Here is a 24,007-nt window from a genome sequence, read left to right as displayed (position 1 = left end):
CTAGACGACTATGCCATTGAGCATCAAAAACATGGGGCCCTATTTTAACGATCTGAGCGTATAGTCTCAAGCTCATAGCACAGGTGCACTCAGGGTGTCCAAATCCACTTTTGCTAGTTTAACGATGGAAAAAAAACGTTACCGCGCCAGACGCATGGTCTAAAAGGGTTGTCCCTCTTCTTTTAATGAGTTATAGGTGTGTAATGGGCATAATGTGCCATAAATCAATCAGTGTCTCATCTCCCACTGAACAGTTCTCCAGAGAAGAATCCTTTAATTTTTAATATTTAAAAATGCGTGTGCTGCTGCGCTTCCCTGTGTGTGTAATAATCAGTGTATACGCACTGTCTATAGGTGCTTATTACTAACATATTAACACACCCTTTAAATAACAAAGAAACACTGCACTATTGACTTTAGAGCAGGTGTGTGTTGGTCAATGGTCAGTGGTTTTCAGTTCCTCACAATAGCAACGCTCCAACAATGCTCCTGAACACACCTGGTTCTCAGATCAGACGCCCATGGGTGAACACACACACACACACACACACACACACACACGGGGGAACAGATACACCAGTGCTATTTAAACAATGTAGTGCTGGACGTGAAAATGAGGATGCGCCTGGTGTCACTTTGCGTTGGGTGTATGATAGGGCTCCCGCTCTAAAATCAATAGTGCAGTATTTTTTATTTATTTAAAGGGTGTGTTAATAATATGTTAGTAATATGCACCTATAGGCCATACACTCTGCTTATTACACACAAACATAAGAAAACTGATTTGGAGTGGACACGCCGTGAAGTGCACCTGCACCATGTGCTCAGATCGTTAAAACAGGGCCATGTGTGTTAAAATCGCAAACCTCAGGAGAGGCACATTCATCATTTACTTTGATTTTTCCTGTGTCTCTTCCACATCATTTCCCCAAAATCTTTTAAAGCACTTTATGCATGATCCAATACACACCTGTCTCCTTTTAGAAATCTGAACAAATACATTACATGAACCGGTGAACATTACACTGGGTACCAACAGCAGATGCACTGTTAAAAAAAAAGAAAAAGCATTTTAAGTCACAAATGTGTTTTTGGCCCCAAATGGTTTACCTGTTATGAAACTAGTGATGGTCTGGATGTGATTTTGAAGCCAGGAACCGTCTGGATTCGGGGACCAATCACAGCATCAGTCAGCTTCACATATTTAGACAGAGAGAAACAGGCCAACAACAATCTGCACATGGGGACAGGAAGGCTTTTCCTAAGAGTATTTTTAGTGCCTTGAGAGTATTATTGCAATCTCTTTCTTCCCCCACCACACAAGAGAAGACGGGTGATTGACAGTTCACCAGACCCAGGATTCCCACAACTTGACCAAATAACTTTTCAATTGTTTTGTGGACTTGCTGTCCTAAATTATGAGTATTCCAAAAATGTCATATTTTATCGTAAGATGTTTCAAATGTCATTTTCATTGTAATACAATACACATCAGAAATACCCTTTTTTACTTACTTTTGAGTCATCTTGAAAAAGACAGTTGCTGATTAAAGACTAAAATTAGGGTTAAGGACATTTAACATTGTACGAATCCTAATCCACTTTTACAAATTGTTCATAATCACGCTCGGTTGAAACTACTCGAACTGGCTGAAATCACCATCAGATGTTTACCGATGGTAATCCTACAGTCATGTGATCGAGCTATTTACTTCATAAAAGTCAAAGATTTTGTTTTGTTTAACTCTGAGACAATTTTCGAGTTGCGTTGTGGTAAAAATAGCTACGGGTAACGCCAGCTGATTGAGGAGTTCAACCACTCTACGTCATCAACCTAGAACACAAACAAAATGGCGCCGCCCATGGTCCAAATATAAAATCGATTTTTTAAAATAACGTAGATCTTTCATGGGTTTTCTACTACATAATTCAGTAAGAGACATCATTTATGTCATATTAAGCCATACAAGTCTCAACACCAGGGGATCCCTTTAATAATTGGTAATTCAGCAATGAAATTATTTAGTTTTTTTTTCAACAAAACCTGAGCCAAATATTACATTTCTATAACTCTGATAAGTTGTTGAATTTAACAAAATACTAAAAACTAGTGCTGTCAATCGATTAAAATTTTTAACTAGATTAATCACACATTTTTTTCTGTGATTAATCGCAATAAAAAAATGTTTTGTACATTTTTAATATAATTTCACAGTTAATCAAATGAATGTAGAAACAACATAAAGACAGTATATTTTAAATACTTGTTTAAATGGCATCTTTTTATGAATGAAGGCCAGTATTACTGATATTAATACTACTGATTTTTTTTACATTTATTATTAGGCTTCAAAAATATAAGTTTTTAATTTAAGTAAACTTAAAACAATGCTAACATAAACCCATAATAAATGTCATGTTTACTCCTGCCCTTCCTGTCTTAACAGTTAGGAAATATACAGAAATGTAATAAAGTTATCAAAGTTATATGCAGTCTGCACTGCATATACTATAAATTAAAGAGTTAATCCTTATTAAAGCTACAAAAGTGATTTAGTCAAGAGCAGCGAGTCATTTTCTGTTCCCTTTGTTCTTTAACTTTACTGACAGGAAGCTTTATTGGCTGCTGTCCCTTTAAGAGCAGACAGACACGCGGATCTCACTGTTTATATGGATCGCGCCTCATTCTCTCACAACTCTTTGTTCATTTTAGACTTTATATACATCATTTAAGATTGCTCTTATGAGGATAGTCGTTGAAGATTATGCCTTGAAGCAAGTCTAAAATAAAACGTGAGCCAGCCACTTCTGTTGAGCGCGCAGTGCTCTGAGATGATGCCGAACGACCGCTGATTATAACGTCAGCATCAAACATACGTTGAGACGAAAGATCTTTGATTATGTACCCAGATATGCTAAAGCCCATATCTAAACGAACTAACGCGAACGCAGGTAGAATTTCAATCAGAATAGGACACCTGATAGTCTGAAAAAATAATACCTAATTTGGAAAAAAAATAATACCTCTGAGACCACATTTAACACTATTAATGGCCTTAAATTTGACAATTTTGATTCATCACTTTTTAAAACCCCACAGACACCCCGTTTTAGCACCATGTCGCATTGATTAATATGCCACTATTATATTTAATATATATATTTTTTTGGCTAGTCAGTTGACTCGAGTTGTAGCAGCAAACAACCCTGAGATAATTATACTAAATTTCATACAATTATCGCAGGCTATCTGGTCGCAAGTCAGTGACAACGGCCCTCTCACTGAAGGACACATGTCCACCGTTTAGGAGTCACAGCCACAGAAATCACCACGATTGGTCTCAGTCAGAGAATATTTTTTGCAATAATGAAAGACAATGAACAAATCTAATTGATTATTTGTTGAGGGCATCAGGGTGATGTTAACTTACATTATCACTGCAGCACACGCTTGTAAAACATCTAAAGCCTTCTATGAAAGAGACAAACGGACAGTTTATGGAACAGAAAAAATTCCTTTTATTGTGATTTCACCAAGAACAGTTTATGATCTGGGTCTCTCCTTCTTGCCTTTGTACAGAGCCAGAAGAGAAACGTTGGCCACCTTCACCACCTTGAAACGAACACCAGGGATATCACCCACGGCGTGTCCCTTACGACCGAACCCTGCCACCAGAACCTCATCGTTTTCCTGGAACAAAGAGAGAGATTATGCACTGTAATGTCAAACAACGTGTAGCTTCACGTGCATAAATCCAACATACCTCAATGAAGTTCAAGCAGCCGTCGTTGGGCACGAAAGCTGTGATCTTCTTGCCGTTCTTGATCAGCTGGACCCTGACGCACTTCCTGATGGCAGAGTTGGGCTGCTTGGCTTCAACACCACTGTAATGTCAAACAGAAAGTTAACATTTATTCCTTAGTCAACCCACATATTCATCATTGCCTTGATTAACGTCGCCTTACACTTTCTCAAGCACGATGCCTTTGGCGTGAGAAGCTCCACCGAAGGGGTTGGCCTTCAGAGCGGTACCCAAATGAGCCTTCTTGTACTGTTTATCATGCCATTTCTGCTCGCGGCGGTGGTTCCGCAGTTTTCTAGCAGTACGCAGTCCACGACACTTGCCTAAAAGAGGAAAATGGGAGAAGGCATTAAAAAAACCTGTTTTTAAATCATATACTCCACAATTAAAGGCACAAAAAGTAAAATTTTGCCGCTAGAGGCCACTTATTCGAAACAAAGGTGTAGTTTTTTTCTGTCAAACGAGCACTTCTGCTTCTTCTGCTTGTGTGTGGAGTAACGCAGCGCTGTTTTATCACATTACACACATTTGTGTTAAAGTGGTTATAATGCATTCGCTCGGCGCTACTAGGAGACACTTGTTCACACTGCAGTGAGTGAGATCATATTAGGCATGGTAAAACATGGTACTCTGTGCGGTAAATTTAAACAATAAGACTAATGCTGCCTTCATGTGCTATCGGAATTATCTTAAATACAAGTTTCCGAGGTAAAAGTTTCCAATGATCAAAACCGTGTCAAATAAATAGATATTAAATAGAATAAAACAGATATTAATAAAACAGATATTAAACACTTCTGTGTTTCCAAGGTTTCTACAAAACCGTTAATTAGATGTGGGTGTGACTTCACTCTTGAACACGGTCTGGGTCCTGGTTAAAATTGCTTATTTCCCTGGATTTAAAAGTTCTTGGAAAAATTTGGGATAAATGTAAGTGCACAAGTCGACAAAATGTAACATTGTTCTAGTGGTTTTTAGATTTTTAAACCAAGAATCTTACATATTGTGCCTTTAAGATCCATGAATCATTTGCAATTGCAAGTAAACAATTTTGTATCTATGAAAAGCAATATAATATATAAAATGTCCTTAAAAAAATTTGTACAAGAAAACAGTCCCCATTTACACAACGGATATTGTTTAAAACTTCAACTTCAAGATGCTCATCAAAATACAAACCATAATTATTACAGGGCCGGTTTGGTTTTGATTAAATGTTTGAGTCAAAAGGCTTCTAGCAAGAGGATTCACTAGAGTCAAGCGAGCCTAACGTTACTGTTGTGGCTTCTTAAATAAACCAACGTTGCCGTGATTTTAAAGCAGAAAAAAATAAAATGCATAAATGTATATCAAAATGCCATTTAATACTGTGAATTTAGGTGTAACTTAAGATGATCTGTGTTTAGTGCATCACTGTGTGAAGCTCATGGCCGCTACACGATGCCTCCATTACAAAGCACGAAATGGTTACAAAAACGGTTTCACAGCGAACGCCACTACGTCTAAACCGATACATGAAGACTTTAACGACATGTAACCCCCGATAATTGAGAGGTAAAATCAAGTATTAAAGCGTTTTGAGAAGTTTTATGGTCGTCTCACACGTACCCATGATCGCGTGCTCTGAGTCCGGACAGGAAAGAACGATCACGTGACGCTCTGCGCAAATGACTGCAGGAAGGACCCCACGACACGGGTAGCCAAAGCGAGCGCCTGTACGAAAGGATGCGATTTTCAGGCTTTTTCTCTTTCATACCTCTGTATGTATTACGGAAAAAAAAATTATTTGGTTTATTTTACTGTCACTTAAATGTCTAATTAAACACACATCTAGTTGATTACGATGGGGGGGTGCATATATAGCCATATACGTGTAGTCTTATTAATCAATCAATCAATCAACTTTATTTATATCGCGCTTGTACAATGACGATTGTTTAAAAGCAGCTTCAGAGTGTTAAACAGGACAATATTGCAACAAAGTTTGATTTGGCTAGTTTGATTTGGATAGTTAGTTACATAATTAAATATGACCTCATTAATAAATTAGGTCATATTATCTAATTAATAAATTAGGCTAATAATCTTATTAGTGTCCAAAAAATATGATATTTCCATGTTTTTTGTAATACTATTTCTAGTGCTAGTGCTACTTTTTGTTTCTTTTCAAGGGGATTGACTGTGTCTAATTGAAAACATAAATTATGAATAAATTAAAGAAATATTTTCCATTTTTTCCTTTTCTCTCTCTCTCTCTCTCTCTCTCTCTCTCTCTCTCTCTCTCTCTCTCTCTATCTATCTATCTATCTATCTATCTATCTATCTATCTATCAATGTAGGTCACACACTGACACACATGCAAAATAATGCAGGAACAGACTAGTTTCGACCTTCTGCCACAGTTCACAATCAATATCATTGTCTTATGCTCGTTAATTAAGCGGCTAATTAGTTAGGTCTATCGTTTATAACCCCTCTTGGTTTGTGTATTACTGTGTCAGCAGCACACGCTCTCTGAACGGGCGTGGCCGTGTCGCTGGACCAACCCGCCCACTGGACGCTGATTGGCCGCCGCGCCTGTCAATCATCGGCTGAGGTCGCGCCTGTCATCCAGGCAGATTATGAAGCAGCAGCGTTCAGCATCATCTCTGGCATACTCATCTGGATGTATACATGGCATCAACGTGGCGCCCAATGTCTCTTGCGTTATTTTCCTTTGTTTTCCTGCAGATATCCTCGTCTTATGAGCAGCTGTCTGCCTTTGTGGAAGGAAGGTGAGTGAATTATTTTGAAATAACAAGCCAGAGACGTGGTATTATATTCATCCTATTATTCAGATGGTGAAATAAGAAACAAAGACTGTATATTGTGAATATATTGTGCATTTATTAAGCATTTATGTGGTAGAGACAAACAAGTGCTGGCATCCTTTGTCCACCCTTCATGCACATTGTGTCTGCATTGAGACTCAACTGAAGGGCTCTTGCAGTGAAACACAAGAGGAAATCCATCGGCATCAGTTTACAGGGCAAATCCATATTTGCTACTAAAACTGGAGGCAGAGATGTGTGTTAGATAAGATGAGAGCCGGCTGGGATGCAGGAATGATCAGCATCACTGAAGGAATGTCAGGAATGTTTAACATCCTCCTGATGTCATGCTTCTGTTGATAATACGAATGAAATATGACATTTCATTTTTCATTTTGATTCATGTTGGGATGAACAAACATAATTCATTTATTATATAAATGAGCTTGATGTGTGTTTAATTGAGCTTTTGATGCATTAATGAATAACATTTTGAATGAATGAGTTTGTAGATTTTAACTTGGTGATTGGATAGATAGATAGATAGATAGATAGATAGATAGATAGATAGATAGATAGATAGATAGATAGATAGATAGATAGACAATATGCAAAACATTATGTCGTAAAAATACTACAGTACGCACAAAATACTCTGTGTAAACACAGTGAAAGTAGTCAATTATGCAAAAATCAGAAATGTATGAAAATGTTTAGTATATGTTTTACTTTCTAAGCATGCAGTGTTAAATTCAAGATGGCAGAATGGCATTTTATCTTTATCCACCAGATGGTGCATAAGGTTATTATTATTAGTAATAATTTTTTTTCTCTCCAGAAAATCTGAGTATTTAAATTCTTGACTCACTTAGCGTTATATAAAATTCTGAAAGAATAAACAAACACATAAAGAAATCATCAAAAGTGTTACCTTAAACAGATTTGATCGCTTTTATGAAGCAACAAAGTAATTATGTCCTATTGCTTTTTAAGCACCAAGTCATTTTTATGGCTACAGCTTCTCTGCAATCGACTTCATTTCGCAGTTTACATTAAAAACACATCTTTGCTTTGTGAGCTGAACGTGTAGCGTTTCTCCTCTAGCACTTGCACAGATGGAGTTTGAATACATGTAGGCCAGTCCAGGCTTTAGCTGTGTATTAACAGATTTGATTTGGTGAAGCATCTAGATGCCGGCAGAACTTTAAAGACACACACTAATCTGAGCATCCCAGCTGAAATATGCTCCGAGCGTTTTTGAAGCGGTCAGCAGATTTTATTGATTATATAAATGTGCCGACTGTGGTCCATCACTGGCCCACATGTTCAGATACAGCGACAGCAGATCAGCGCTGAGCAGATAAGCCACTGCCGAAGCTGGTAGAAGCTGGGATTTGTGTTTTCTTTCTGGCTTTCTGGCTATATTTACTTGATCAGTTTGTTTTTTTGGGAGGTGCTGTAGGCTACAGGCCAAGTTCAGTTTATGAAGACTCGATAGATAGATAGATAGATAGATAGATAGATAGATAGATAGATAGATAGATAGATAGATAGATAGATAGATAGATAGATAGATAGATAGATAGATAGACAGACGGACGGACGGACGGACGGACGGACGGACGGACGGACGGACAGACATGGATGGACGGATGGAGATAGATAGATAGATAGATAGATAGATAGATAGATAGATAGATAGATAGATAGATAGATAGATAGATAGATAGATAGATAGATAGATAGATAGATAGATAGATAGATAGATAGGCGGGCGGATGGATAGATGGATGGATAGATAGATGCACAGAGATGGATGGAAGAAACGAGACAGGTCTGATGTTGTTTACAGTGCAGGTGAATAAACAGATCCTCCCCTACATGGACAAGGGCAACAGTACAGGGTCACAATCTTCTGCTGCGCTGTGGGAGTCCTGAGGTGATAAATGAGTTTTTATTTGCGTGGTAATGCACAAGAACAACAAATACATGCATTTATTATTGAAAATCAGTGGTTACAATTAAATTAAAGGAGTCCTTTTATGCCCCCTTTTACAAGATGTACAATAAGTCTCAGATGATGTCCCCAGAGTGTGTATGTGAAGTTTTATCTTAAAATACCCACACATATATATATATATATATATATATTTTATAGTATGCTAAAATTGTCACTTTTTGAGGGTGAGCAAAAGCTCACCGTTTTTGTGTGTCTCTTTAAATGCAAATGAGCTGCTGCTCCCCACCCAGTTTTCTAGAAGTGGGCGGAGCTTCAAGACCTTGTGTTAGCAGCTCCGTTTACCACGCAGTCGCAGACACACACTGAAAATGTCAGAAACTGTTCAGCCTTTAATGTTCAAACTGGAGTTGGATAATGATGGAGAGACTCAAGAAGAAGTGACAACATGTAGAACGAGACCGGGCGTTTCTGAATGTTAGTTGATGAATTTATGAGTTAACAATCTTCAAGTCATTGATTAGCATATTCTGTCATGATAATCTCCCTCGTGTGCGAACAGTTGTAAAACGCTCAGAGCCAGAGAATATCTGATGAAGAGAGAACAGGGATAATTTAGTTTAAGTTTATAACTTATGTCATCTTGCTTTGCCACGCTATTGCATTTGTGTTATAAGACGGATATAAGACAGATAACAGCTTGGGCGATTCCCAAATGTGCTCGACTACAACAACTCTTCCTCTACTCAACATGGCCTTTGTTGCGTATTCCCAGGGCAGGGTTTATGTAAATTGTAGGGTTAGTGATATCACTAACGCTTGAAGAAGCTCGTTGTAGTCCTTACTAGCCATTTGTTGTAGTTCTACTAGGGATGGGCATGATTAATCGACAATCTATAATTGATCGTTAAGAATAATGTCGATCACATTCATTTGTTATTGATTAATCTAAAGCATTTTTTAAATCTAATGCAGGTTGCGTTGCGTAGTGTGAGTCAATCAAATGAATTTCACTGTGTGGCAGCAATTAGGTAGGAGGTAACTTACCTGCAGTGTTGCCACAGTTACTTTGAAAAAGTAATCTGATTACTGATTACTGATTACTCCTTTAAAAAGTAACTTAGTTACTTTACAGATTACTTGATTTTAAAAGTAACTAAGTTAGATTACAAGTTACTTTATAAGTTACATTCAGCAGTTGCCGACAACACCCCTGACAAAATAGAAATGACAACTGTTTTTGGCAACACACTTTATTGCATTTATGCCCGAGCCTGACGGTCCCGACTTTTTTACGCCCATTTTTTTAGGCTTCTCCTTCGTTTTATATTTATTTTAATAATTAAAATGAACAATGATATGTGCTGTTGGAAACAACATGAGACCATGATAGCTTGCGCCACTGTCAAGATATGGCTCGCGCAGGGTTAAAGAGTCCGTTTCTTCAGTGCAGCTGCTAGAGTTATGGCCTTTTTACAACTGGTTCCTTCATTCGTTTTCTCTGACCAGGTAGGCCTATCTATCTGATTGCGAAATGACCAGGAGTAGGCTTAATGCCTTCCGAGAGTCTTTCGAGATGTATTTAATTCCGATCACTCAAACAAACCAATTCAGAAGGTGCATGAAAGCATTTCAAACTAAACCGGACAAATGTAAATGTATTGGTTGTTTAAACCACATGTGTAAATTTTACTCCTGGCAAATAATTAAAAAATAAATGTGTGAGAGCTTGTTATGTTGTAGTCAGATAGATAACGGTGCTACTGCAACATCGCTGCAAATGAGTAAAGCAAGCCAACGCAAATGGCCGTAAATTAAACTTTAAAATAAGTCACACAAAACACAATCATCTTCAATATAAATTAATGAGACTAATGATCTTACCAGTGCTTAGGTCGCTCTCTCTCATATTGCGATCTTTGAATTTGAAATGGGCTGCAGAATAAAATGCTAGAATCTTTTGCTTTGATGTGAACTCCGTTAAATGAGCATATACTGCGGGAATTGAAGATCGGATTTATATTAATTTTGCTGAAGTGTAAGGTAGGCTATAAGACAACCTGCATGTACTTTCTTTTCTTTCTTTTTTTTGATTGTGTAGCCCGTTTCGGGTTTTTTTGAGCGCCGTTGCGAGCAGTAGGCTAATCTATCAGCCTGCCTCAGCTCGTCAAAAATGCCTTTGTGGTGGTATAATACTAGCCTACTTTGTTTTTGATGTCAAAGTAGTTATATTTCGTTTCGTTTCTTTATTAAGATCATTTCAAAAAATGTTTAGAGCAGTTTTTTGTTTGTTAAATTAAAGTTTTAATTTTTTTATGTGACGACCCAGTGAGTTAACCGCATGTTTAATAGCCTAGTCTCTCAAACCAACTCTTGAATTGTCTTGCCTATATAAAATTTAATTTAACAAACAAAAAATTGCTCTGAACATTTTTCTTAATTAGGTTTATAAAGAAACGAAACGAAAAATAACTACATTGACATTAAAAACAAAACTGAATTATTTTACGACTGCAACAATGTAAAAAAATAAAATAAATAAAAAACACGGGCTCCAGCTGGACTCGGGCTGAGAATTTTGATAAGCTGTCGGTTTTTACTAAGGAAAATGACTAAAATAGTAACTCACAGTGACTTGGATAAGTACCTTTAATCTGATTACTGGTTTGGAAATAGTAACGCGTTAGATTACTCGTTACTGGAAAAAAGTAGTCAGATTAGAGTAATGCGTTACTATGTAACGCGTTACTGGCATCACTATGCATCCTGGCGACGTCAGTCCCCTCAGAGCGGGTGTTTTTGTGGCATGAGCGTCACGGCTGTGTGCCGTTTTTATTTCAAGTCCCATGTTAACTGGTTAGAGCTTATATAGAGAGTATATATAGCCTATTTTTCACGTGACATGCAAGCGTGTTGGAAGCATTTCCAGGCAAAATGGTTATGCTTAGGAAAAGATGTAATTTTGAAATGAATACATATTTATAAATGACATTTTGATGTTTGAGAGTCTCTAGGTTAACATAAATACAGATATAGGCCTAATTGTAATTTAAAAAAAACAATTATCCATTTTGAAATATTGCACCTGTTACAGAATGAAATATTCTGTAGTATATTTTGCCGTCAATATCTTTGTCTCTGTATCAGTAGGCTATATATTTATGTTTAAAGCATCACTAGGTAACTTTTCATTGGGGTTTTTAAAAAGTCTTCATTAAAGCAGCACTAGGTAACTTTTCAACCTTCATAATATATTTTCAAGACTCTTGTGATGATACATCGACTTACAATAGGTTGAATGACACGTCTGCCATAGCCTGATGGGGTCTGTATCGTTTTTAATCGTACTTTTAAACTTCGGGTTTCGGGTAGTAACCCGAGAACAAAAAGAACTACAAAATTAGACTGCTTTACGGCATATACGTCACTTCCACCAACACACACACTTCCTTACATTCGGACGTGCGAGCCCAACTTTGTTCGTCGGATAATATAGTCATGTCCGAAGCAGCACAGACAAATAAGAAAGAAAAGGTTTTGTTGGAGGAAAGCAATAAGAGGAAAGGAAAAAGTGATGGGATTAAAGGCAGGACGAGGGTCAACATGTGACCAGCGTTTGCTCGTCGGCGTGAGCTGAAGGAGGCGTGCCCGACCGATGCTGTCCTGCTTGTTACGCCCGTTTCACACATACTCCGTCTGCAGTGCGTGTGCGGTGCGTGTGCGTTGCAGGAGCCCCACACCCTGTAGTGCTTTCACATATGCTGCGTTTGCAGTCCGCAACTGATCCGCTGTTGCATACACATACACAGCATTTATTCATTATTTTTTAAAATCCAAAAGTTTTTACTGAACATGCCTCGTCAGAATTCCAATTCTCTTTGTTTACTCTTTAATAGAAGTCAGGTTACGTAGCCTACTACATTTAAACAACATTTTATTACATTCATTTATTCATATTTATATACTTTAGATTTAGCTCACACAAGTGGCAAAACATTTAAACACAGGTTATTGCCTTAAATCACAAACATTTTAAATTAGAAACTTACAATAGTATATTCAAAAACAGCCGACTCTCATCTTTTCTTTCGTTTTTAACCCCTTTTAAAAGAAATCCTGCAGGTAAAAAAGAACTTTGCTTTTCACCTCCAAGAAAGTACGAGTGCTCTCCATTTTGGCACATTTTTTTACCTAAATGCCAGGTAAGGTGTCGTTTTGTTGCTTTACTTGAGGAAAAAAGCCATGTGTTGACTTTGAAACAAGAGTATATTATAAATGATATGCATCTGTGGTGAAATTACTAGATTTTCGCGTCAGTACATGTTTATTGTAATGCGAACGATTTTCTGTCGCTTTAATGCAGCAGTGCAGCGCAGCAAAAAATAGACTCGGTACGAAAACGATCCGTGCACTGCTGCAGACGCACCGCACATGGAACGGACTGACGGACAGCATCCGCGTGCAGTGTGAAAGCTGTCATCCGTTAACATGGGTACGGAAAAAAATACGCACCGCACACGCACTGCAGACGGAGTATGTGTGAAACGGGCGTTACGGTGATTACCTACCACTCAAACATTGAACTGAAGTATCAAATAGATTCTGTAAAACGGTAACCAATAGACTACTATAATGACGCTGGCTTGTAAACGTGAGCATCGTGATTATTTGGCGTTTGAATAAAATAAAACCCATGAAATTATATTCATATGACATGCTGAAGCATAAGCCACTGACTGTACCTGGGATGAAGACATTTCACACGCGCCGCCAGAAGAACACCTGCATGTGAACTCCTCCTGCAGTGTTCAGGGGAACTGTTAGTGCTGCACCGACCCGCGGGACGCTTTTATGAAGATATTTGGCCCGCGCCGCACCACTGTATATATTTTTACAACCCGCCCCGCACCCGCGACCATTAAATAGACATACGGGGTCCGCGGGTTATGAGACGACCCGCGCATCACTAGCTCAGGGCTATCAGGGTTAATTGAAATTGAAATAATTCATTTTATTATAAAAATATTAATGATTAATCGATAGTCGATTGATAATTCTCCAAACGATTGACTAAGAAAATTTTATTGAATACCCTCCCTAGTTCTTACAAAGATTTCTGTAAAAGTTAATCTCTCCCTTTGCTTTGAACTTTGAGCGTCATAACTTTGCAGATGTCGTCTATGCTCAAACAGCAACATCACACAGCAACTATAGTTAAAAAGGTGAAATCATAATCAATGACCCCTTTAAAGAAACGTTCATTAAAGGTACATTATGTAGAGATTAAAAACAAACCTTGCATTTAGCGGAAGAACATTGTTTTGGTTTGTGTTTCGGCTCTGTGCGGATGAATATGATTTTCCGACTGCTCATAAAACTTCACTACTAGCCTTAAGCGATATAGATGGAAAGTTGGTTGGTTTAGATACTTCCTTAAATAAACTCCAGCACAGCTACAACAGCCAATGAAATGAGCTTCACAGTAGATGATGCTTTTCAGTGATCTATGTTAGAGAGATATGACAATTTAATAATAATAAAAAGACATCTCCGCATCGCTTTCACAAACATTTAAAATCCCTCAATTCTCTCATCTCTGAAAAGCCAAGCAGATGTTGATTCTTGTTTTATCGCAAACTCTGTCTCGTTCTCTAGCAGACTCTCCTTTGTTCACCGTTTGTTGATTCTCTGGAGTTTGAAGATTTAGAGGCTCCACGTCAACTTTTCTCGTTCGTTATGACAATTAACCCCTGCCACACACATGCGCGCACACACACACACACACACACACACACATACACACACAGACACACACACACACAAAACTAACCCCTGCCACACACACATACGCACACGCACAGACAGACAGACACACACACACACACACACACACACACACACACATACAAAATTAACCCCTGCCACTCTCACACCAGAAATCCGGCCAAGCAGTTTGAGAAACTTTACTCTACATTTACAGATACTCTCCATAGGCGTAATGGTTTTTATACCGTACAAACCGTATTTTCTATCCCCCTACACTCCTCCTGCCCCTAAACCTACCCATCACAGGAAACATTACACACACACACACACACACACACACAAACCATACAACATGATTAATAATGATTATTTATTTATTATAAACTATATTATTGTATATAGTAATTCTAAAATAACAATAGTGTCTGCAAAAAGAAAAAGAAATAAAAGGAAAATTGGTTAAACACAAGTTGAGCTGTATTGACAGTGAATGTGCATTCATTTTTTTTTCTATATATATTTTTTTTAATTTTCTGACATTTTGTATGAAGTGTTTATATTTGAGAGCTGTCGGGATGGTTAGCGGGAAATTGTGTACATGCGTCTCCGTCTCATCATATCTGTAAATATAGAGTAAAGTTTCTCAAACTGCTTTGCCGCATTTCTGGTGTGAGAGTGGCAGGGGTTAGCTGTGTGTGTGTGTGTGTGTGTGTGTGTGTGTGTGTGTGTGTGTGTGTGTGTGTGTGACCTGGTAATCCCTACGTTATGGGGACAAAATGTCCCCACAAAGATGGCAATATCCGAAATCCTTGTCCTTGTGGGGACATTTTTAGGTCCCCATGAGGAAAACATCTTATAAATCACACAGAAGGAGTTTTTTTGAGAAAGTAAAAATGCAGGATGTTTCCTGTGATGGGTAGGTTTAGGGGCAGGGGCAGTGTAGAGGGATAGGATGTACAGTTTGTACAGTATGAAACGCATTACGCCTATGGAAAGTCCCCATAAAACATGGAAACACGACGTGTGTGTGTGTGTGTGTGTGTTTGTGTTTGAGTGTGTCAGAATCTCTTCTGCTTCATCTGTCATCCTTGCTAAATGAAGCCCTTCTCACATCCTACTTTGATCCCTGACCGACATTATGATCCAGCGCCAGTCAGACTGACCCGTAATCAGCTCTGAGATGCAGGTTAAGCCCATCCTAGCAGCATTACTCAGTGATTAGACGTTTAAACGCTTCATCTTTGAGTAATCTGTCTCGCTGTTGAAGAAATCACAACATACAGCACATTAAATCTTCTAGACAGCAATAAGAATAAAAGGAGAGCAAACTGAGACATTTTCTGCTGATCTCAGATGTTTCTCCTGAGAAAAAAAAAATCAGGCATCGCTGCGAAAAACACCCTTTTTAGAGACTTTCAGAAGAATCTCAAAAATGTATCTGAGATGCTCTCCAAAAGATTTATATCTCTTGCTTCATTTACTCATTTATGTCTATATTTATTTCTCTTGAGGCATTTTCAGGAGAAACATCTGAAGCAAAGTTGATACTTATAACTGAGATTTCCTGAGCAATGGGATTTTCCTGGGGCAACAGAACAAAGCGTAAAAAGTGACTTGAAAGAGAGTCGGTCTCACTTCACGGATGGTGACGTTTCAGGAGTGACTCACAGCATCAAAGCTCCTATTTCTCATTCATATTCATAACATGCGAAGATCCTATCTGCAGTTGAGTGTGACTGAATGACTGGATCCAACTAGATGAAATGATTGCAGCTAAATGTTTATGATGGTAGATTAATAATGCACACTTCAATTCTTATACTTGCAGCTCAGATGATGCACTATCCCAAGACATCAGCATTCAAGAAAGTAAGTTGTTTTGATAAATATGAGAATAAATATCTTTTGTAGTATTTAACCCTTTAACCCCTTTAACTGTCACCCCCCTTTTTGAGAATAGTCATGAAAATGCACTATCCAAACTTAAAGGGCTGTAATTCAAGAATGCTTTGGAATATAGACTTGATTTAAAGATGACAATCGGCAGATTATTGCTGATGTGAAAGCATTTCAAAATATAAAATAATAGAAAAGTTATGGAAGTTTAAATTAATTGAAAATGAAAAATACAGTACTAAATATTTTTTATTTTATATAAAATAAATATTTTTACAAAATATGTTTTACTCCAAAATTACTATGAAATCAAAGCCATATGTCTAACCACATTGTGTTCCAAATTTGAAGTTGATATCACAAAAATTGAAGTCCCCATGAGATTTTGTTTAGGCTCTATACCAAAAATAGCCACCGGGTGTCAATCAGTTTCCATTGATTGTTTATTTGATGTATTTTCCTGTAAATTTCTGTCCAAATATCAATTACATCATAAAACAGTCACCAAATATGGAACATTGAGACTCAGACCTTTCAAATGATATGTTTTTTGTCAAGAAATTATGTGTTTTGTCAAGATAAGAAAAGATTTTCATTATAAAGTAGTTAAAGGTTACAACTGCTGTTATGATGTAGTTTTTTTTTTTTGTGTGGCACTCTTGTCATAAAGTACTATTTTACTGTCATGTAATTTTTATCATAAAACAATGGACACATATCTCTTCAGGGGCATTAGACCTTTCCAACAATATATAGTTTGTCATGATTACATTTTAGATTTAAGTGAAATACAGTGAAGTAAACGTAGGCGTCCCGTATACGGGACAGTGACAGTTAAGGGGCCCTATCTTGCACCCACCGCAATTGACTTTGTACACCGACGCATGTGTCATTTCTATTTTTGCACCCAAGCAAACCGCACTTTTCCCTCCACAGAAGCACGTCGCTAAACTAGTGCATGAACTTGCGCTCCCTGGGCGGTTCAGCGCAAAAAAGGAGGCGTGTTCCGGCGCAAACAATCCCTGGTGCTATTTTGCTGCTCCATTAAACAATTGCGCCGCTGACCAGAAAAAACCTGGTCTAAAGTCAGCGGCGCGTTGCGCGTTGTTCATTATGCTATTTTAAGGGCGCATGCTTGACCATAATGTATAGCGTGCACAACGCGCATACACTTTGCTCATGTAATCTACACAGATGCAACAGTTATTTTTGCAAATCATAAATTGTTACACTAAAAAAATATTAACACATGAGATGACGGAAATCATTGTGGTGTGCCATGAAGATGTGAAAAAATAGGCATAAATCTAGCTTACAAATTATTCAGGCAAATTGTAGTAATTAAGGATCAGACCTGTTTGCCCAATAGTGGCAAGACATATATGTATGTAAGGACATCTGACAAATTGGTTTGTCCGTCAAGAACCAGGAAAAAAAATCAACTGAAAAACTGAAAAAACTGTTTAACTGACGCCTGTTTAACGGACGCTATTTTGGGTGGGTTTCTCCCATCCCCATACAACACAATTTCTCTGTCTTTCTGCTCTTACAAGAACATCAGTCTCCTCGGCTGTGGACCGCTCCTGGCGTGCGCCTGGTAAATACGCCATAATAATAGCGACCCATAATGGACCTTGCACAGCTGCTTTTAAAGGGAATGTTGGATGACGCTCTGATTGGTTTATTCACGTTACGCCCAAACCACACCTATGAATAATGAAGCTACTTCAGACCAACCCATTTTAGATTTGCGCCGGGCACAAGAGCCATTTATCCCGCCGGGAAAATAGCAACAGCGCCGAGACCCGCCCACAAAGTTACTTGCGCTTCACGCTTTGACACTTGCGTTTCAGATCGTTAAAATAGGGCCCAAGGGGTTAAAGCCTGATCAAAACCTGTTGCACAAAATCTATACATAGCGTCTGTCGTCTGATTGGTATACTTTTTAAGCAAGTGAAAGCCTTTTAGTGTAATAGTAAAAACATCTGCCTTCAGCTATAGTGTTTTTTGCTATGAAATCTTTACTGATTTTTATTAAGTAAACGTAAGAATAACTTTGATATTGTTAGTTATATTTCAAGATGAACACTTTTGAACTAAAGCAACTTTGTTTGATTATCCATATCCATCTTTTTTTTCTTCTTTTTTTATCATGTTCAAATTTGAGTATCAAATATGATCATCAGGTTTTTGAGAAAGGTTTATTTATGTCTCAAACATCTTTGTATTGCATTGCATTATATGTTTAAAAACTATGAAACTAAGCATTTAAATATCATCTCACTAAGGCAGATTTTTGGGAGATATAGAGTGACAACTGATATTAATATGGACTTTATGTTTATAGTCTTTTATATCATGATAAAGATCATTGATTACATTACAAGCATCAGTATTTCATCACACTCCTTGGCCATATAAATATCAGCATTTGCACCAAACTGCATATTTTGTTTTGCATATTTTCCCTCCATATTCTCACAATATCAAGAGCCATAAATGTCTAATGTATCAAGTGTGATTTAAAAAAAAAACATGTAATTGAGAAACTGTCTAAACTAATATTTCATATATCAGGTTTTACAGGGTTTAAACCTTCTTCTATACAGTGTTTTAGTAAATGAACAGCAGTATCTACAGTGTTTGAATACATATGACTAAATATTAGGGCTGCATGATTATGACAAAAATCATAATTGTCGATTATTCCAGGGAAATTGTAATTGCAATTATAAATTACAATTACATTGAATGAAGTTTTGAATAGCTTTATACCATAGTTTGAAGCGACTGCATGCCAAATTTTTATATCAAAAGAAACAAACTGAAAACAGTCCATTGGTTTGGTTTCTTTAAATTAAAAAAGTAAAATATGCATGGTATTAAGTTATACTAAAAATAAATAACAATGGGGAAAAAAACATAACAAAAAAAAAACATTAAGTAGAGATGTGGCCTCTTTCGTTTTTGTAATTGCGATTACATTTTATTGAACGATTACATAATTGAGACATCTGTAATCAAGATTAAAAATGTGATTAATTTTGCAGCCCAACTAAATATGTATTTTGGTGTGGTGTTTCTGTGCAGACGGTGAAGGCCTAATGTAAATATGCCTAATATTAACGCCTAATGTGTCAAATGTGATTTAAATTAAAACATCTAATTGAAAGATTGTCTAAACTAAATTTCTTATATCAGGTCTTACAGGGTTAAAACCTTCTTCAATTAATTGTTTTAGTAAATTAACATTTGCATATGTGTTTGAATACATATTATATAACTAAATACACTCTCAGAAGAAAAGGTTCTATCGCTGCTACATATTTGGAACCCCTAAAAGGTTCTATATAGAGCCTTTTTAGGGAGCCAAAGGGGTTCTTTCTTGTCATTATAGAACCTTTTTAGCATAAAATAACTTTTAAGGTTCTATATAGAACCTTTTCTTCTAAGAGTATGTTTTGAAGTGTTTTGGTGTGTTGTTTCTGTGCAGACGGCGAAGGCTCGGTGTTTGTGGCTGAAGCGCGCCTCAGACGAGCGCTGCAGGTGAGATGTGTCCAATGTCACCTTGTGCCGCCGCTGGGGTGCAGATTTCCCTCCAACCTCCAAACAAGATGAATTTAATCCTTGACAGACTGCACTGTCTTTGGAAAAACAGATTACAGATATGCTACATTTTAATCAGGAATTTCATTCTGATTTATGATACATTACAGTGCCCCAAAATGACTCTTTCTGTTTTACAGTATTAAAGAGAGAGCTCACCCAAAAATGAATTACTCTCCCGCATGTCGTTCCAAATCTGTAAGACTTTCGTTCATTTTCGGAACACGAAGATCTTTCTGATGAAATCTGAGAGATTTCTGTCCCTCCATTGACAGCTACGCAACTGAAACAAATTTTATTTTGAAGAGACTCAATCACTTTATTTAATGAACAGATTGAGTTTAGGCTTTTATTCACATATAAACATTGAACATGAACAGAAGCTCAACCAAACAATGACCCACGAGATTGAACTTCATTGGTTCTCGCTGAAGCTCAAATGTGATGCGTAACACGAGAATGAACCTCATTGGTTCTTGCTGAAGCTCAATCGTGATGCGTATCATGAGAATGAACCTCATTGGTTCTTGCTAAAGTTTAAATGTAAAGGTCTTATAGGTTTGGATTGACATGAGGGTGAGTAATTAATGACAGAATTTTCATTTTTGGTGAACTATCCCTTTAAATGTATATAACAGCAACCATAGGGGAGAACGGGGCTAGTTGTCACACAATATGTTTCATAAATGCCCACCTGCGGGAGCTGGCACACTTTTATTAGTGCGTTTTGTTTTTTGATTGGCCAAAACAACTGATATATATTAGTTGGATGTATGTTACCTTTTTTTTGCTTAATCAACTGTTTTGTGGTTCATAACTTTAGATGAAAAGCTTATGCTGTTAAGATCATTAATTTGATCATTAATTTGATCAAATGACAGTAAAGACATATATAATGCTACAAAAAAAATATTTCAAATAAATGCTGTTCTTTTGAACTTTCTATTAATCAAAGGATCCTGAAAATAATATATCATGGTTTCTATAAAAAAATTACCTATTTTCAACATAATCATAAATATTTGTTGAGCATCAAATCCTTATATGAGAATGATTAGTGGAGGATCATGTGACACTGAAGACCGGAGTAATGATGATAAAAACATTCAGCTTTGATCACAGGGATACGATTTGACCATATATTCACATAGAAAACAGCTGTTTTAAATTGTAAACATATTTCAGTTTTTATTGTATTTTTTAATCAAATAAATGCAGCCTTGGTGAGCCTAAAAAGACTTCTTTAAAAAACATTACCTACCCTAAACTTGTATGTTTGTTACCTTGAATACATTGAATATACTGAATACCTAAAGTATATATTTCAAATAAATGCTCTAATGAACTTATGAACATTACCAACCACTGTTGCCAAGTCTGTGGTTTTCCCGCAGAATTGGACACTGTTGCCGTGGGCTGTTTTTCATGTCCGCGGGTTGAAATGACCCCAGTTATGTGATATTTAGCCCCGGAAATGCTAATTGTAGCAGGAATCCATGCCAAAAAAAAAACATATTTTACCCCCCAGAATGCATCTTCTCCCCCCCCCCCCCCTATATATTTCAAATAAATGCTCTTTTGAACTTGCTATTAATCAAAGAATCCTGAAAATAATGTATCAAGGTTTCTATTTAAAAAAAATAACTCTTTCCAACATTATTATAGATGTTTGTTGAGCATCAAATCCTCACATCAGAATGATTTGTGAAAGATCATGTGACACTGAAGACTGGAGTAATGATGATAAATTCAGCTTTGCACCATATATTCACATAGAAAACAGCTGTTTTAAATTGTAAAAATATTTCACTGGTTTTACTGTATTTTTTAATCAAATAAATGCAGCCTTGGTGAGCCTAAAAAGACTTCTTTCAAAAACATTACCAACCTGTGTTGCCAAGTCTGTGGTTTTCCCGCGTAATTGGGCTACTTTAACACTGTTGCCGCGGGCTGTTTTTCATGTCCACGTGTTGAAGTGACCCCAATTATGTGATATTTAGCCCCGGAAATGCTAATTGTAGCAGGGATCCCTGCCAAAAAAACATATTTTACCCCCCAGAATGCATTTTTACGAGGAAACCACAAAAAATTTGATTGGGCTTGTTTTGGGCTAGTTTTGAGTTGCAATAGGGTGGATTTTGTTATGAAAACCTGGCAACCCCAAACTTGTCTGTTTGTTACCTTGCTGTGCTCATGTTTCAGCCGTACGGATGGCAGCTTCACGCTCCTCCACGCAGGAAGTTGCTGCAGTCTCCAGGATTTCTGCCATACTCTCCTCTGAGTGTGACGTACAACGGCAAGACCTGCATCCTCTTCAGGGCCCGCAAACTGGCCATCAGATACAGAAATCACAGTTTAGTGGACCTCACAGAGAGAACCTTCAGCCCAGACGCACCGGTGGACACCAAAGGCTCCTTCTGCAGTAAAGATAAAGCCATGTAAGTTCAGCTGCTTCCATGTAACTTCATGTTTGGATGTTCAGAAAATGTTGTGGCAAATTCTAAGTCCTAATTGTCCTCAATATGTCAAAGAAGAGTCGAAGCTCCAGGTCTCAGGAAGGTAAACTTTATTGTAAGAACAACAAGGTGAGATGTCAGCTGAACATCTGACATCTCAATATCAGCTCACACTTTTTTCATTGCCCGTGCATTACTCCCCACTCTCTTTGCCACATAAACTTATCTAGCCTTCTTCGTAATGATTGCCGACTGCCACTTGTTTTTCTATCTCATCCAATAGGCATCATTCTATTTATCTTTCTTGATAGTCACCTCATAGATTTTCCACAATTATATACAAACGCCATTTTCTTCTAAGGGGCCACTGGGCAAAGTTATTACTGGTTTGACATTAATTATGACCATGCTGACTCATCACCTGCATCCCACACAACAAGTATAATCTTCCTTTGTTGTCCCTTCTTTTATTTTATTATTTTGATCATATTTGATTTTGATGCACAGTCCAAGTCTACTAAAAATAAATGAATTTCCTCCACACAAACACATTGTCCCCATATTCTCCATTGTTGCAGTTCATCTCTTCCAGTCTGTCAGTAACGCTCTGTTTAGTTCCTGTCTCTATGAAGCCCCTCCTTCTGAAAAGCACACTGTGCTCTGATTGGTCGGCTGGACCAGTGTGTTGTGATTGGTCAAGCGCTTCCAGCGTGTGTAGGAAATGTCCCGCCCCTTACCATAACCGCCAGTCAACACACTACTAATTAACTGAACCAGGCCCCGTCCCTTTATTCTGCGTATGAATTATTTAAATGAGGAATATTGTGATGGAAGAAAACTCAAGACTATAATAGAGGCGTTTCAGGAAGTTCAGAAACAATTACACTGATATAGAGAAGAACTTTGCAGAGCTTTTTCATGCTCAAACAGCAGCAACATTACTCACTAAAGAAAAGTGAAAAAAGCATAATAGGTCCTCTTTAATATCACAATAAATGGTATATGGAAATCCTCTGATGTCTTTTTAATACATTAATGACCCAACCAGACCTGCAAACCACCTCAGTCTGGTTTATTTGACACCTAAAGAGCTCACATGACTGGTATTTAATACTTTTTTTCTGATGTATTTTGTTATTCACCAGACTCAATCTACGGTTTGGCGATGTGGAAGATCTAAGAGGCCTCTCCATCAGGTTATTTATTATCTTTTGTATTATATGTATTATATTATATGTATTGTATGGTGTATTATATAAAGATGCGTTACAATGCTTTTTACCTTGGTTAACTGGTGAACTTTAGGCCAAAGCTCCATTAACTGTGCTAAAATCACTGTAAAGTATGGCTCACGGGCCTTATTGCCACCAATCTTCAATAAATAATTATTTGTATTTTCTGATATTTAAGTATTCTTAAATTAACATTGACATTAACATTGACAAGAGGCAGTCAGTCCCAAAGAGCTCTGCTATTAATATGAATGAAAATCTCTTTTTAAAGTTTTACAGGTTATTGTTAATGTCAGAATATTAAAATATAGAATGCTTTATGTTAATAGTTGGCATTTAAATGGGCACATTATCTCAAATGTGTCAATATCAATATCAAAAGCCAACAATATGCACTTCTCATCTAAACGCAGAAATTATTTTGGACCCACTTTATTTTAGGTGGCCTTAACTACTATGTACTAACATTGTAATTAATCAT

The 24,007-nt window shown here is 37.2% G+C and overlaps 2 protein-coding genes across 2 annotated transcripts in view; one reads left to right on the top strand and one right to left on the bottom strand.

The window, feature by feature from the left end:
- Positions 1 to 3,495: 3,495 nt before the first annotated feature.
- rps23 (ribosomal protein S23) lies at positions 3,496 to 5,569 on the bottom strand. The gene is made up of 4 exons (XM_067431565.1): positions 5,412 to 5,569; positions 3,967 to 4,126; positions 3,765 to 3,885; positions 3,496 to 3,691 (listed from the first exon to the last, which is right to left on the bottom strand). The coding sequence occupies exons 1-4, from the start codon at positions 5,413 to 5,415 to the stop codon at positions 3,545 to 3,547; spliced, it is 432 nt and encodes a 143-aa protein (XP_067287666.1). The 5' UTR covers positions 5,416 to 5,569; the 3' UTR covers positions 3,496 to 3,544.
- Positions 5,570 to 6,415: 846 nt separating this feature from the next.
- Positions 6,416 to 24,007, top strand: part of atp6ap1la (ATPase H+ transporting accessory protein 1 like a) — a 22,506-nt gene continuing 4,914 nt past the window's right edge. The window contains exons 1-5 of the mRNA XM_067431301.1: positions 6,416 to 6,577; positions 16,165 to 16,205; positions 19,726 to 19,778; positions 22,041 to 22,276; positions 23,440 to 23,490. Coding sequence (XP_067287402.1) covers positions 6,477 to 6,577; positions 16,165 to 16,205; positions 19,726 to 19,778; positions 22,041 to 22,276; positions 23,440 to 23,490 — 482 coding nt within the window. The 5' untranslated portion in view covers positions 6,416 to 6,476. The remainder of the gene's footprint in view (positions 6,578 to 16,164; positions 16,206 to 19,725; positions 19,779 to 22,040; positions 22,277 to 23,439; positions 23,491 to 24,007) is intronic.

Source organism: Pseudorasbora parva, chromosome 22, assembly GCF_024679245.1.
Source record: "Pseudorasbora parva isolate DD20220531a chromosome 22, ASM2467924v1, whole genome shotgun sequence".
Classification (NCBI taxonomy): Eukaryota; Metazoa; Chordata; class Actinopteri; order Cypriniformes; family Gobionidae; genus Pseudorasbora; species Pseudorasbora parva.
Note: the sequence above shows the minus strand (reverse complement) of the source record. Positions and strands in the feature narration are given on the sequence as shown.